We start from the raw sequence: 15,917 nt of genomic DNA on the forward strand, positions 1-15,917 counted from the left end.
TCTGTGTTACAGCAGATCTGAAGAAACCTCTGACTGACTCCACCACTGTCCCATGAAGGACATTATGATTGTCCATTAAGCATGCATTATCCAAAACAGCATCTTCTCACCACTCTTGCATAAAGGCCATGAAGGGAGGACGAACAGCTGGTATCAAAGTAAAAGGGGTTGAATCTTCAAATTTTTACCTCATTCTTCTTAAATGTCACATTTATGAACTACTTTGTTTTGGTCTACCAAATAAAATCCCAGTCAACTGCGTTGACGATCCCAGATTATTCATGTCAGATCATGAGGCTGTCTGGTCACGGTGGGAGCTCGAGATGATGTGTGTGGATGTCTGAGGCGGAATGATGGAAGTGGTACCTGGGACGGTGGTGGGCTCTGAAGCTGTTCTGAAGGAAGTGATGGACGGCTCGGATCGGCCCCGCTGATTCTCCGCCACCACGAGGATCTCGTAATCCGTGTTCCAGTCCAGGCCATTCAGCATTACGTAATCGCTGGCAGAGGGGAGGCGCATTTCCGGTTTCCAGTCAGACATGTGCTTCTGGTGGGGGGCGGGGTGCAGACAGGACAGGCGTCAGCACAGTGTAGCATAGGGAGGCGGTTATTTCAAAATGAATGCATACCTGCCACCGGTCAAAACAAAATGTCGAAACCAGATTTATGCATACACTACATTAAGCACACTTTTTCAGATTTAGAAAATGTGAATATTTCTAGATTTGAAGAAAATATATTCTAAAATATTAATAATTTTTATTATTCTTGCATTTAACAAATAAAAATCAGCTTGATTTCCTCAAGTGGCCTAAAACATACAATGTTTCGTCTGATTTGATCTGGTTTAGTGTTAGATAATGCAGTTTTTGTTGATGTCTTGCTTCACCTGGATTTATAATTTGACCAGGAATCAGAGATCTGCATCGACTCACCTGGGGCTTCCAGGTTAAATAAAATCTTTCATATATTTCAGTTTTACAAACTCTGAATCACAACCAGCAGCTAACATCCGCTGAGGTGGCCCAAACATTAGCCCGGCTCCTCTCCAAGAAAAATCCTTTCAGAAGGCAAATCTACTGTTTATCTGTATGAAAATTATTTTTTTTTTTTAAATTACCATTTAACAGAACTCAGTTGTAAACAACCACTGGTTGGAAGCCAACCGGGGATTTAGTGTTACTGGTAATTTTTCTTTCTCCCCAGTGAAAAATGCTCATTTAAAATTGGCAGAACCCAGTCTGGGAGCATGTGTTTGTTTCAAGACGATACAAATTGTAGCCTTAAAACAATAGCTTGGATTAAAGTGAGGCTAAATGTGTTTGTGTTGCTATTGGCGCTTCTCCTCATGATAGAACCCAGCTGGTATCTCCTGCTTCCATTTGGCAGCAGGATGTCTCCAGGATTTTGTTTTTTTCTCATGCTAATCGGTGAAGAAATGGAGAAAATGCAAAGTGGCACCCTGTTACCTCCTTGCCCGGTGTACTCACAGCCTTGTATCTGATCAGGTAGTGCTTAATGGGTGAGCCTCCGTCGTCCTGCTTGGTCCACTTGACTTTAGCAGAATTACTGCTCTTTATAGGTGTGACTTCTAGTATGGGAGAAGTTGGTTCCCCTGCACAAAATCAGAACATTATTATTAGTTACATCAATATGTTTTGCCCGGTTTGTGTTTTAGACGCTACACATTTTAAGTTAACTTGCACAAACTAAGGAAAATATCTGGATTTCATTTGAAAGGGGTTCTGTGAAGGAGTTCAGAGTAGTCAGTGATTTCCTTGCATAGTAAGTTGAATTGATTAATTCACTGAGAAAAAATGTCCACAATTATCAATAAACAAATAAATAGTCTGATAAAAATGAAAATGAAGCAAATTTATTAAAATGTATACTTTACTCTTCTTAAGTTGCTCATTTCTTTTTTTGTAAGTTTGTTGTGATAGACAACTCTTCGATGAAGGAAAGACAATAAAACATGGCATTCAATTTCTAAGCTCCCTGGCTTAAAATGGGTAAAATAAAAATAGCTACTAGCTGAAGTTTATCATGTCTAAGGTCAGAGCAATTCTCTAAATGTTTACCACCTTAAGGTGTGAGGATGCTGTATCACCTCCATCCTATTCAGGTGTGTTGGATGCATCAAGTGTTTCACTTACTACTAATCACTACTTCACTGAACCCAACCGAAAATAATCCACAGTTTTCTTCTAGGGTAAACGCTGAACTAAATTTTGGAACTGACTTCATTTAAATGGAACCGCTTCTTAAAATACAAGCTGTTAGAATCAGATGACTGTAAAATGTAATGTTAATTATATTGTCATCCAAGCTGTTCTATGTTTATCCTCTATAATACTGTAACAGTAGGACCAAACATATTTTTATGTTATGGCCTCGAAACAAATAAGCATTTGTTGAAACTAACATTAGATGTTTATTTTTTTAAGATAAATTCAACATTTAGCTTGACTGTAGGTATTAATAGCTGAATATTAATCCCAAGTTAGGAAACTATAGATATTTTAAGGTAATTCCCATAAAATAAATGTCACTGGATGAATTGTTAATTTATGATTTTAGGTAAATCAGAATGTCAGGAAATGGATTAGTAATCCATAACTTTTGATGCTTTGATGAGAGAAAAATGATTGAAATGAGAAGCTAAGTTAGTCACTCTTCAAAATAGGAAATGCTAAAGAACATGAATTTGATATAAAGATGTGTTTTTCTCTTCATAATTCAGGAAAATGGCTACAAGAAAACTAACTCTGTTGTAGACGACGGGCTTGTCACGTCTTCCAGTTTAAAAGCAGCCGAGTTGCCAGACATTCCATACATACAAAGTATCATATTGGAAGCATGTTGCTGCTATTTAGAGATTGAAGTGTGAATTAGGAGCATTCATTTCAACTGAAAAACCCTGGTTCAGGAATAGTGGCTCCATAAGATAATCCACATACTTCAGACTTGTTTAGTTACAACTGAGGTAAATTCAATTCTGCATTGAAAATAAATTCAGTCTAAGGGAATGGATGAGTAAGAGAACTATTCAGTCATTTCCACAGTTTCTGTTTTTTATGATATTTTTGCAATCAAAATTATGGATTTTATAGTGCTATTGTAGAAACATTTGCAATTACTTTTGCATTATTTTTACTCAGTAAGCCTTTTCCAGAATCTACATATAGAAGATAAGAAATGCTGCCACCTGCAGGTGGGAGTTAGCAGTCATTTGTTCTTTTGACCATCTCAGCTGAATATTTGCAATAAACTCAAAATGGCGCATTAGGGAGAAAAACAAAGCACTTGTTGATTTTGAATGATTTTCTATGATAGTACAATTGAACAAAAAAAAAAAAAAAACTGGATGGACTGAATATTTAGATTTACACATCACAAACATTTTTACCTGGGTGCCAATAATTGCTCAGGGTCATTAGATAGTATTTAGTCAAAATAGAATTTTAAAATCTAAATCTCAGCTAAGCTGGTTTGTTTCTTGTCATTAGATGGTTAATTCTAATCAGTTTTTTTAAAAGTGAGATTTCAAAAAGTCACATTAAAATTGGAGTCAACCCCCCCCCCCCCCCCACACACACACACACAAAAAATCAGTGTATCCTAGTAACCTTGTTGGAGTGGTTTCATTTCCAAAACCTGAACCACTCTTACCTCTGCACTTATACATGAAGAGATATCATTTCTGTTCAACAAATGAGCTTGCCTTTTCCATGTGACATTTTAAAAAATAAAAATAAATAATTAATAATAATAAAAAAAAGAAACCATGGCAGCTAATTTGAAGCACTTGTTGAGTCAGAAATAAACCAACATTTTAAGGCCAGGGTGAGAAATGATATAAGCGTTAGAATTGACTGCGTGTGGATTATCAGCTGAAGGACAGCATGAGGGTTTAGAAAGGCTGCTCTCTGACGGAGGTGCTGCTCTCCTCCAGGCTCCTCATTATCAGCTCCGTCCTCCTGAGTAATTTCTGCTCGGTCGCAGGATAATGAGCCTGTAGGCCTTGATTGGACATGTTATCCTATTACTTTTAATAACATTTACATAGGCTTATGGGAGAGAAGGTCAGCGCGGTTCTTGGTGCGTTTTGTCTTGAATGTTTGCTTCTTCTCATGCAGTTTTGTGATGGTTGTGGAGATTGCGACTAAAAAAACAAAAACTCATTAGCTGTAAGCTGATTGGTTATGTAAATTTCGAAAACAGATCGCACACAGCTTGAACTTTAATTTTCCGGAAAGCGGAGGAGAGGAGAAAATATAATTCATGCATTTATTTTAAATTGCCCTAAAAAAGTGTCTCTTGCACAGATTTTTAATATTCTACAGATCAGCGCTAGCAGTTGAACTTATTGAGATGAATACGCATGATGACACTTTATTCTGTAGGTTAGAGTGCTGCAGACTACAACCCAGCAGGCTGGTGAGAGCATGACTGAGGCTGGAAATAAATTAGAAAGTGTTAGTGAAAGCAGCAGTAGGAGCAGTGAAGCATTCAGAGTAGTTATCCACAAGCATCAGTCTGGATTAGGAACAAACTTTCTGAAGCTATAACACTCAGAGAGAGAAAGTGAAGTGGTTAGGATGAAAGACTCACAATGAGGGCTGGCAAATGTACAGTAGGTGCCACACAAAGAGGGTGGAGCATGTGGCGCGCCCACCACCCATCATTTCCAAATGAGACATGCCTGTAGGTGGTGGGAGTCCACATGCAGACGGTGGCACCTTTCCTCACATCCCAGCAAACAATCAGAGACAACAGAAGTTAGAAACATACAGAAGTAGATCTAGGTTTTGTGTTCACTCCTCTGTCTGTTGCTGAACGTAACTGAGCAAAAATCAAAATGAAGTTAAATTTGTGTTTCCACGAAGAAGACATGACACTAAGGACGCAGACACATGCAAACAGGAAGGAGGTGCAGGGAGGAGGAAAGAGAAGAAATTTAATTTGCAGGGGACGCTGCGGAGATGCACACGAGTTGCAGTGCCTCCAATCAGTGCCGTATGAGAGTCTAAACTCGTTGAAAATAAAAAGCATGGAAAATGATCCTGTGGAGGATCGTGTTTTGCAGTCAGAATGCTGCAGATGGCTCCAAGTGGCACCTTGTGAGGATACATAAGATAAATGCAAATATGAAAAAAATATTTCTCATTAATGCATTTATTGCACCCAGGAATATGAAAATATAGAAAAACTAAACGAAAGACAAAGAGTCTGTTTCCGGTATTGGGTTTTGAAAACATACGGTTTTAAAAACTGCAAACAGGTTCAAAGGGATCCTGTGAGAAAGTGTCAAGATGACCAGAGCTGATAGAAAGTAATATAGCATTGCCCCTCCTCTACCTGTTGCTGCACACCGTTGGACAGCTGGCTAAAACAGGTTTAGTACTTCATTCATTTATTATTATTATTTTCCAGACACTGTAACCAGTTTCCACTTTACTCTTAACGTGAAGTGAGTCCCACATTTAGAAATGATTTAAATCTGTTCAGATCAGGAATCCTCCAGAAAATTGAGTCAGATTCCACGCAGGTGCATCTCAATAAACTGAAATTTAGAAGTAAAACTCGAATCTTAGATATCTGTTACAGACAAAATAAAATAATTCAGACATTTATTTCTGTTCATTTGTATCAAAATGGCTCTCAGCTATGGCAGTCTCCTAAATTCAGTTCCTCTAAAAATTCAAATATTACATGAAACTATTTAAAAAAATACTAAAATCTAAGCCCATTACAGGTTAAATCCAGTTAGTTGGGGCTAATTTTACAACCATGACAATGAATGATATAAAATATCTGTCATGTGATGATTTCATGCTTCTATGCTAAAGTTGAATGAAGAATGACAGAATGATCTAAAGTGTTTCAATCTAATTTGAAAGGAAAATTACCTTCTGTTGATCACCGAAGACCACATCGTCAGCACCATGCAAGAGTCGCATGGCGCAGCCACATGATGGGCACGGACATGATTGGTCAAAGAAAATACGGGAGGGCCAGAGCGGGGAGAGGGGCAGGGCGGGGAGCCACATGGAAAACATACAAAACATTTTTGAAATGATGAAAACGTGTCAACAAAAAAACAAAACAAATGAAAATGTTAGAGACAAAATAGCAAATCAAAACAAGAGGAGCAGATCAATCCCTCAACTGAATCTTTTTAAAAAGGTTACTGGAGAGAAGAGGAACAAGGCAACTTAAAAAAAGCTAATAAAATCAATGTTGCCTTCAATTTACAGCAAATTAATTTAAAAAGAAAGCAAAGCTGGGTTTGGATCGGATGTGGGCATGAATAAAAGAGAAACGTCTGCAGTTTTCCATGAACCAATCATGCGAACCAAGTGTGAAACAACACATTAAGTATGAACACATGAAAACTTGACACACCATCAGACCTGAGTAGCCGGTGTCCTGCAGGTCTTAGACGTTTCACTGCTTCAGCTCATCCGGTTCTGCATGGCCCAGATCCAATACTGGGCCTCTGCAGGACCGAATGGAGTACTGAGGAGGGGCTGACACATCTAAGACCTGACAGACACCAGACCTGAGGATTTGTTACCTTTGTCACAGTGATGCAGGAACAACTGAATGATGATGCACGAACTGTGAACACAAGCAGCCTATTGTTAAATCTGCGTCTGAGACATGACCAGTCTGGTTAAACTACAGAGAGCACATGGTTCATTTAGGTGATTCCTGGAGTTTATTGCATTAACAAAGGCAATGCACATGGTAACGTTAGTCAGTTAAAAGTGAACTATTTTTTTAAAAATGAATTTAAAAAGCACGGTGTCAGTGATTCCTGTGCAACTTCTTGTTCAGAGCAACAAGTTAAAGCTTCCCCCCCAGTTTCTGCAACAACACAGACCGGTGTCAGACTAACTATCTTATATTTAACCAAAAATACACATTCACAATATTTTAGTATTAAAAAAATAAATAAATAAATCATTCATATTATTAACTGTTTTTTTTTTATCCCCCCCCAAAACAGCAACTTCTAAAATACAGCTCAGCTGCTCGCATTCAGACATTGACTTTGCAGCAGTCTGGAGCATGCATGTGGTACCAGTGGGCAGAAATGTCTCTTTTTTAACAAAGGTGAGCTTCCAACAAAACCAGGCTCAGTGTGAAACATAAATTAAAAATAAACACATAATGACTGTGCCTGTTGTTCCTTCTCTGGGAAAGAAACACATGAAACACAAACACAAGGTCATGGAAGCAATAATTATTAATAATTTTGTTCATGAAAGACACCTGAGACAGGAGCACTTTCTATGACTAAAAACCCCAGAAGAAAATGCAAAAGGTTGATGGCAGCAAGACTATCACTGTCTTTGTCCAGGAAGTTTTACAACTGAACCAAATAACGTATTGAGTCAGGGGAAATCTTCTGAAAGAACAAAAGACAGAACACAACCTCAAGGGCCACAATGGCTTAGTCCAGTGGTTCCCAAAGATTTTCTGGGCCTCCCTATGGATAACAATAAAATCCCCCCCAAAAAGAAAAGAAATTCAACTGGGGACGCACATCGTTCAACCAGACATAAACCTATACACATATTTTGTTTTCAAACTCCACTGAAGTTTATTTCATACTTCAGGTTGCAACAAAACACACTTTACAGTGAAACACTTTGATGTAACAATTTTTTTTTCACTTCATTCACCCATATTGCTTCCCGTGCCTCCCCCTATGGGGGGCGCAATGCCCCACACTTTGGGAACCACTGGCTTAGTCAGTGTCTTTAGAGCTAAACAGAAAAGAGCTGGATCATCACAGCAGTCTGTAGAAAAGAAAAACAGGTTTGTTAAGGAAGAAGAACACAGAAGAACTGGACCAGTAGTGCTTTCTATTGGGAAAAAAGAGAGGTTAAAATAAAGTTAATGGTGACAACCCCTCCATCAGTACCAGGGCAGAGACAGCTGAACACAGACCCACTGAGCCAGGAATACTTTCTATGAGAAAGAAAACAACAATTCCCTTTTTCTGACATATGACCTGCTGTTTGCTACATAATGTATGTTATGTTTGCTACATAACATACAAATCGTTTACATTGATTTGTATGTCTCATAATAAATTCTCCATAATGATCGCAGACACTCCCAAACCTTCTTCCAGCTGTCCTTCTTTAAGATCTCCTCATCACAAAACTTGAGTGAGGAATAAGTTTGTGTGCAGAGAGAAGGCAGAAAAATAAATCAACAGAAAAGAAAAGGCACCTTTCAGTAAAACCATTCTTCTGTGGCCTGACTTACCCCAACATGCCACACACTCCAGATACCTGCTAGTAGGAGCTGAAGGTACAAAACCCCTGCACCCAAAGCAATGAAGAGTAAAACACAAAGTCAATGTTACAAACCTACAATTAATTCCCAGGAAACTGTTTTATGAGCTGATGTTTTAGGAGAAATTCTTGATAGACACGACTCGATTATGAATAGATGCTAATTCGTACCAGGGTGAAAAGTAGCTGAGGCCCGTTATGAAGAGAAAGAACCCATCTCTACAGGGGGAAGTCAAAGTTCTGCATAACGTCAGCAAAACAAACCTCGGTTTCTTCTTGGCCTGATTTCCTACGTAATAAGGACTTAATCTGGAATGTAGTGACTACAGGAAGTGATGACAAGACAACTTTTTGAAAGACATTTGGAAGCTGAACTAATATGATCATAATAAAGATGTTTATGTATGTTCAGGGTTTGGAGGATAAACATAAAGACAAAGACTATATGCTGAAAAGAATCCTAACTCATGGAGTTTGTGGAATGATGGGATTACATTGTTCTTTTGAAGAAATATAACTTTTTTAATCCTAAACATTAAAATTGGAGTAAAAATTATAGTTTAGTTTAGTCAACAGAACAATCTTACACTAAGACACCAACATTGGTTGTGGATCAACATCAATAAGAGTTACAGCCTTAGGACAGAAGGTTTGACTCACTATAAGTATGACTCACTATTTATGCTGACACAAAAGCATAAACATGCTGCTTGACAAAGTTTAGGATTTAAACCCACAACTTTTACAGCAACATGCTAGTATTTCATCGCTACCTCTACTAAAAATACGTTAGTTCTGCAATCACTGATTCACTCTGTAAGAGCAACACCACAGGAAACGTAAACGTCCTCTATCATAATGAAACAGACTTCACAATTTTGACCTTCGGGGAAACTAAATATATAAACATATATAACCACAAACTGGGTTCCTATGCAGTCTGGAAAGGAAGGGAATTTAAGAACATACAGAAATTAGGATTAGTTTGAAAAAAATTAGTAAGCAAAAAATATTTGTTATCTCAAAGTTTTTTTGAATTCCGATAATTTCCATCTGACCAACCACATTTTTTGTGGCTGGTCATTCAACTATTCATCTGTCTGTCCACCCTTCCATCTGTCCGTCCATCGACCCCACCGCTCAAACATCTGTTCTTTCATCCATGTCTGTCCATCTTTTGAACTGTCGCTCCATCCACCATCTCACCAGCTGCTCCATCTTTCCATCTGTCGCTCCATATTTTTATCCATCCAACCATCTAGAAAATTTTGTCATATATTCAAGATGAACTTTAGCGTTTAAAAATCAGTTAAAAAGTTCAGAGATCTTTTGAGAAAAATATGCAACTTCGAATGTGCAGGAACCCTGCAGAACCAGTAAGTTTGTCCCTTCTAAGCTGTTAAGTGTTAGTGCGATTAAGGACGACTCAACAGAGTTAGAAAAGCAGTTAAGCTGCCAATATAAGCTAGTGAACTGGTACTGGTTATGCTCATCATGTAGAACACAATCTCTCCTGTGAGCCACATCAAGTATTAATGAACATCTACGCTAAGTGTGTAGCCAGGCAGGCAGGACAGAGAGATGTGACAGGCACACTGCTGGACTCGCGTATACTCACTAATGGCCATAGTGGTGGCAGCGATAGCAGGTGGGATCGATGATGCAACTGAAAAATGGTGAGAACAGCATGAGAGAAGCAGGAGTGCTCAGTGCTTAGTGATGATCACAAACAGCAGGAATGCTCCCATGCAGCAGCTGCTGCCGTTAATGTGACCCGGCATCTGATTGGACAAGAGCTGAGCACCAACAATGTATTCAAGTCCTGTTCAATGTGCTAAACCTTCAGGTGTGGAGATTTATTACACCTGCTGTAATAACTGAATTTCAAATCTATTTGAAAACGTAGACTTTTCAGTAACAAAGCAAATGTGAACTAACTATAATGTATGGCCTATGCTGATGTAATTGGCATTAATGACAATAAATAACCTGTCAGAGCTGATGAGTTCAACAGGGAAATAAATCTACACCCAGTTTTATTATTCATGGTTCAAATCATTTCAAAATAAAAAAGACAATATGTCGGTAAGCTCAGTTGAGGTGATGAAGGATAATTAGTGAAAAAAATCAATTGCACTTTAGCATATTTTAAATCAGTTTTGACTCTTGGATCAAAATTACTTTTCCATTAAAATCTGATTATGCTTTTTTTGTTGTTGAGCAAAACAGAAAAACAAACAATGGTTTTGTTGATGAAAATGTCAGAGTGCATGTTTTAGTCATTGCATTTTGAACAAAGTTCAATGGATATTTGTTTTCCCAAAAGCGAGTCCAACTTTTTATGGTCCTGCGGGATTCCGGGTTCCTCACAGTGTAGGAATAAACATTTTTGAAGTAAACACCATCTCCATCAGAACTGAGTTTATTCCCTGGATGCTGCCTCCATCCTGCCTTGTATCTGACTAATTAAGGTGCAAATTAAGTCAAGCTTTTAGAATAAGCAGAGCTGCTTTACCTGCCTTCCAACTATATTTGTACCCTTTGAACCCTTTTGCATTTTATCACATCAAGACCTGGAATTTCAAAGTAATTTATGGGACTTTATGTGATAGATTAGCACACACTGCTTTATAATTCTGAGATATAAGACAAACAGCACATGATTTCAAAGGATTTCATAGAAAAGTCTGAAGACTGTGGCTTAACTTTGTATTCAGCACCATGAGTTGGTACTTTGCAGAACCAAAGGTTCGTCCTGTCTCCATGTTCGGATGACACACTGAACAGAGCTTTACGGGAAAAGAACTCAGATGTTATTTTAAAACCCAAATCTGTTTTAAATTTAAAATCCAGCTCTTGTTTTAAATTTTTTAAACAGCCTATCTGCTGGATTCCCTGGTCCTCGTGATTATGTTTGCTCTCTAATGTTTTCATTGAACCTTGTAGTTGTAACATGACAAAATGTGGAGAGATTCAAGGTGTATGAATGCTTCTTTTACAGACCAAGTTACAAACTTTCTGGAATACAGTCTGAATTTATTTAATATTGCAAAAAATGATCAGGATGGAAATTGATTATTACATGACCCAGGCCTCCTCTAGTGTTTATGTCTTTTCTCCATGTCTGAGAGTGACTTGAGCCACTGCTGCATTTCACACAAAAGACGAAACAGGACAAATCGCTACTGTCATCGCACCTATGTGAAAACATCTTCAATCAACTTTACATTAAGGAAATGGGCATGTGATGAATGAATGTGAATCAGTAAAGACGTCATTTCGTGGTTAACATTGTTAATAATGAAAAATGTTCAATGGATATGATGCAAACTGCAGATAATAAGCAGATAAGAAAGGGAGAAGAAGAACTTACTTGTGAGAGAATATTCTGAGAAGTCCAGTGGAATACAGAATAGATGGAGGGGAAAAACATGAGAAAACAATAACACAAAGAGAACAGAAACAATAAAATGAGAAATATGATCAATGAAAAAGGGCAGCTGTGTCCTGCTGCATCATTAACCCTGTGCCATTCTCCTACACCGCCTCACTGAGAATTATGCATTTTCTTTCTCTTCTTTTTCACTTTTTTAAAAGATGCTGTCATAACACACAAGTGAAATGTAATGACTTCCAGCCCTCCATCTATGAATATTTTTATTCAAGAGTAACTAAAAATCTTTTTCTCCACTTGTGGAAGGTTTTAGAAACAGGCTTGTGACATTTTTCCATAGTCAATCTGTTCTTTGCTTCGATCAGAACATGAACTGTTGCATATTGACATCTTTTAGACCACTTCATGTTGTCAAACAGGATCTATTGAAGTGATTTCCTGATTCTTTAGGTCAAACAGTAATTAGACTTGGATGATGTCAGTAAAAGTGGACCAAAAATGTAGTTATTCACAGTTAATTCATGATTTAACATGGGGGCCAATATGATTTACACATAAGGCTAGTTTGCTTTGGATAGCTTCTGTTTCTTAGTAAATTAAATAATCATTCTGAAAACTGAAAAAAAAAATATTTTATTAAAATTAATCCGATGATGTTAATGTGGCAAAACAGCAACATTTGTAGAAATCTGCAAGGGACAAACACTTTTTCACAGCTTTGCAAATGCAATTTAAATCTCAATGAACTTGATTTTATGTCTACAGACTAGTGGAAAATTAGAAGAGCCAATTTGTGGCTCGAACACCAGATTAAACATCTTCATAACAAAGATGAATCAGGCAAAAGAAGGAAAATGTTGAAGGGGACTCTTCGACAGGAGCAGCAAGGAGATGAGGTGCAGATGGAAGCAGGAGACAAAGGGCGCAAGACAGAAAAACAAACATCCATTCATGACGCTGACGTGAAGATCTGAATGACAAGAAAGTTAAAGACCCTCAGAATGGATAACATGATGGAGCTTTGTTGAAATTTTCTGAGCTAGAGAAAATTTCTAGCCTTCTCTCACTCAAAAGGCTTTGATTCAGTTATAAATCGATGATTACCCAAGACCTTTCAGTTCAATAAAAAAATAATATAAACCTAAAAACTCCAGCCAAAAAAGAATACTTGGAAAATATCCTCCAGCTCTGAGAAAAATAAAGGCTTAGCCTGAATGTGAACTAACAAACAGCTGACTCCATTCACAGATAAATAATGAGCCTAACACCTTTTCATCACTTTATCTGTCATAAAAACGAAATCCTTCTGCAGCTACTCTGATATATATTTGATTTATTCATCTGTTCATCCCAAACACTGCTGTTGTGTAGAGCGTACACCCATCTGCCTGCCATGGATCAGATGGTCACAAACACTGGAATGAATCTCAAAGTTTGCTTCACCTTCTGAGTTCTGGGGGTCTTTGATATTGTTTGCTTGATGCTCTACTGGTCGATAGTTGCAGGGCCTGGTGGCATGCTTCAAATGATTGCAACTTATTCTACCACAGCCTTCATATGGTATGAGTCTTTTCCCAGTCATTTTCACTTTTAGTGCAACTTCAATGTGATCCACCAGTTTAGGTTATTAACCATCAACTTCTTCTTTTAACGGAATAAGAAGTATTGTGTCCCCATCTCAATGTGTCAAAAAAGAGAGATTTGTTTCCACCACCGCTATCTCATTTCAAATCTTTTTCGAGGTTTGAAACACTGGCCTGTTAGCGTAGGCTTCTGGTGCCTTTGATTATGCATAAAAAACACTCGAAATTCCTTTTTGGATCAAAAACAGCCCGCCAAGCTACAATATGCTAACATATTATTTTTAAACTGACTAAAAAATAATTAAATCCTAAATTTACACATAGTGATCTGATCTCCAGTAAATCATGTCACCGAAACCTACAAACATGCACATTTTGGTGTGCATTCGGCACACTCTGCAAATCAAAAATCTAAACAATAAAAGCCTGTTTGATGCATAGTATGTGCATTGCAACATGATGTGTGAAGTTTCCTTTCTAAGTCCTCCAGTATCAACTTTAATGCAGTGAATGAAGCAAAAATTTTAAAAACCCATGACATTATTTCAACACTCTTCATGTGCCGAAGGCAGCTTTTTGGTGTTACCATGACAACATCTCCGTCAGTTTCATCTCTCTCCCTCCTGCCTCACTTTCTTTGTTGCTTTTATCAGATCTGCAGGGACTCAAAAACAAGCCACTGGGCTCTAAGAAACAAGAGCCAGAACAACGTGACCCTACCAACCACTGTTTGAGCAATGACTCTGGGATCGTGCACAAATTTACCTCCTCGCTTCTTTGAGCACGGATGGGGTGTTTAGTGGCGAGAGAAACATTTAGATCAATAAAAGTCTCCTTACTGCTGGTGTTAAGTGTAAAGTTGAAGCAGGCCCGCACTAAACTAAAAGTGATGAAGCAGAAGAGCACATTTTAAACTGAAATGCTGTTCATTTTGTTGGCGTTTTATTTTTAAGTTGTTCATGCTGAATATTGAAATGCCTATAGAAAATAGAATAAATTACTCCTGTTAAGCATCCAATAGAATATACACCTGTTATTCACAAAATGTTATATAATTTATATATAATTTTGAAAAAGTTACGTGTTTACAGTTTTCCAAAACTCTGCAAGATATTGGATGTTGTACAATTTGCCCTAAACTATTGAATTTTGTCAGTTCACATTCTTTAAGTTAAACTTTCTTTCTATCAGACATTGCTGTCAGAAAGCATCCAATTAGAACCGTCTACAGTAGTCACTTTAAAAAAACAGCAACAATGTTCTACTTTAATAAAATCACCAGTTTATTCAAACAAACATGTTAGCGGAGGAAACCTGGCCTCAAATATTATTTAGTCAGTTTTGATGTCAACTTTTTGCCTGCTGTAACTTGGCAACCTCTGGTAAAAATGTGTAAAAGACTTAAAGAAATGTGTCTTTTTTGCAGCAACACTTTCAAAAGAAGCTTAAGAAAAATCTACAATTGAGTTTGAGCTTGTTCCTTCACCATAGGAAAGAAATCCTGCATCATTAATGTTTTTTTTTTTACTGCGGTATGACAACCAATGGCACCCCGACTACCTCTATGAATTAAATGTAACAAATGTATTTTCTTTTTTAATCTATCACTTATTATTTCAATAGCAAACAGACACATGGGGCCCACTTTTCACAGCTATTCTTCAAAACAGGAAAGATATGATAATATGCCAGTCAAGTCAGGCAGGAAAAAAAATATTTACCTAAACCTTCCCTCATTTACAATCAGAGCAATAACTAGTATGTCAAAAGACAACTGAAACTAACTACTATGTTAAAAAATTTCCTCTTGCAACAATGCACTGAATGGCATGATGCTGTTTTATTTAAAGGGTTTTACACATCTTTATCGGTGGTAGTACATGTGAAAGACGCTGCACAGGTATGATCTGAAAGAAAAAATGGGAATGGCAAAAAATTATTTTAAAAAAGTTGTTTGTTGAAAACACAGCAGATGCCCAGATTCTGCCCTGCTGGACTTTTTTCAGCACTACGTTTCATTAACTGGATCATTTGAGGAGCGCGTTTACATATTTAAATAAGTTAGTTTAGGTTATTAGGACACCTCAAGACTAATGGTCTAAAATGTTATCCTCCTTATCGCCTCTATTGTATTGTCCATAATTTTCAAGATGTCGATCATGTTGCATTTAGTTCTTAAAATGTGTTGGCTAATTGTAAAATGAAATCTTTCAGCTCACTCAATCCCGAGTTTCTCCCGCTAAACCTTCAGGAATGAGAAAACATCGCCAGGAAACCATTAAGGTGGATTATTTCTGAATCGTTTTATCTCGGCTGCTGTCAGATTTGTGCAGGAGGTGAGGAGTGCAGGAGGCACTGGACTTGTGATACATCCTGCTTGCAGAGAACCAACTGGATGCCCCTTCACACAAAAGTCTGGAGCCCCCTGTGTGCTTAATAATCTTTCTTCCTCTCAGATAACTTTGCTCCTTTTCATAAAAAACAAACAAACAAACAAAAAAAAAACAGTTCAAAGCTTCCTGAAATACAACTGCTCTTCATCATGCACTGACATCATCATCACAACATCTAAACTCTCCTCAGGAGGACTTGACCTGTGGCTGCGATATTAAAAATTCATGCTGC

At 37.7% G+C, this 15,917-nt stretch overlaps 1 protein-coding gene across 13 annotated transcripts in view; it reads right to left on the minus strand.

Moving 5' to 3' along the window:
- Nucleotides 1-15,917, minus strand: part of ncam1a (neural cell adhesion molecule 1a) — a 261,999-nt gene that overhangs the window by 27,144 nt on the left and 218,938 nt on the right. For 6 of the 13 annotated variants that reach the window (XM_055046945.1, XM_055046943.1, XM_055046942.1 and 3 more), the window contains 2 exons: nucleotides 1,491-1,615; nucleotides 367-547 (listed from right to left, as the gene is read on the minus strand). In XM_055046945.1, coding sequence (XP_054902920.1) covers nucleotides 367-547; nucleotides 1,491-1,615 — 306 coding nt within the window. Of the gene's footprint in view, nucleotides 1-366; nucleotides 548-1,490; nucleotides 1,616-9,933; nucleotides 9,982-11,688; nucleotides 11,704-15,917 lie in introns of all 13 variants that reach the window. The other 7 variants (XM_055046939.1, XM_055046944.1, XM_055046937.1 and 4 more) reach the window with 3 other exon arrangements.

Source organism: Poeciliopsis prolifica, unplaced genomic scaffold (assembly GCF_027474105.1).
Source record: "Poeciliopsis prolifica strain line A6 unplaced genomic scaffold, Auburn_PproV2 SCAFFOLD024, whole genome shotgun sequence".
Classification (NCBI taxonomy): domain Eukaryota; kingdom Metazoa; phylum Chordata; class Actinopteri; order Cyprinodontiformes; family Poeciliidae; genus Poeciliopsis; species Poeciliopsis prolifica.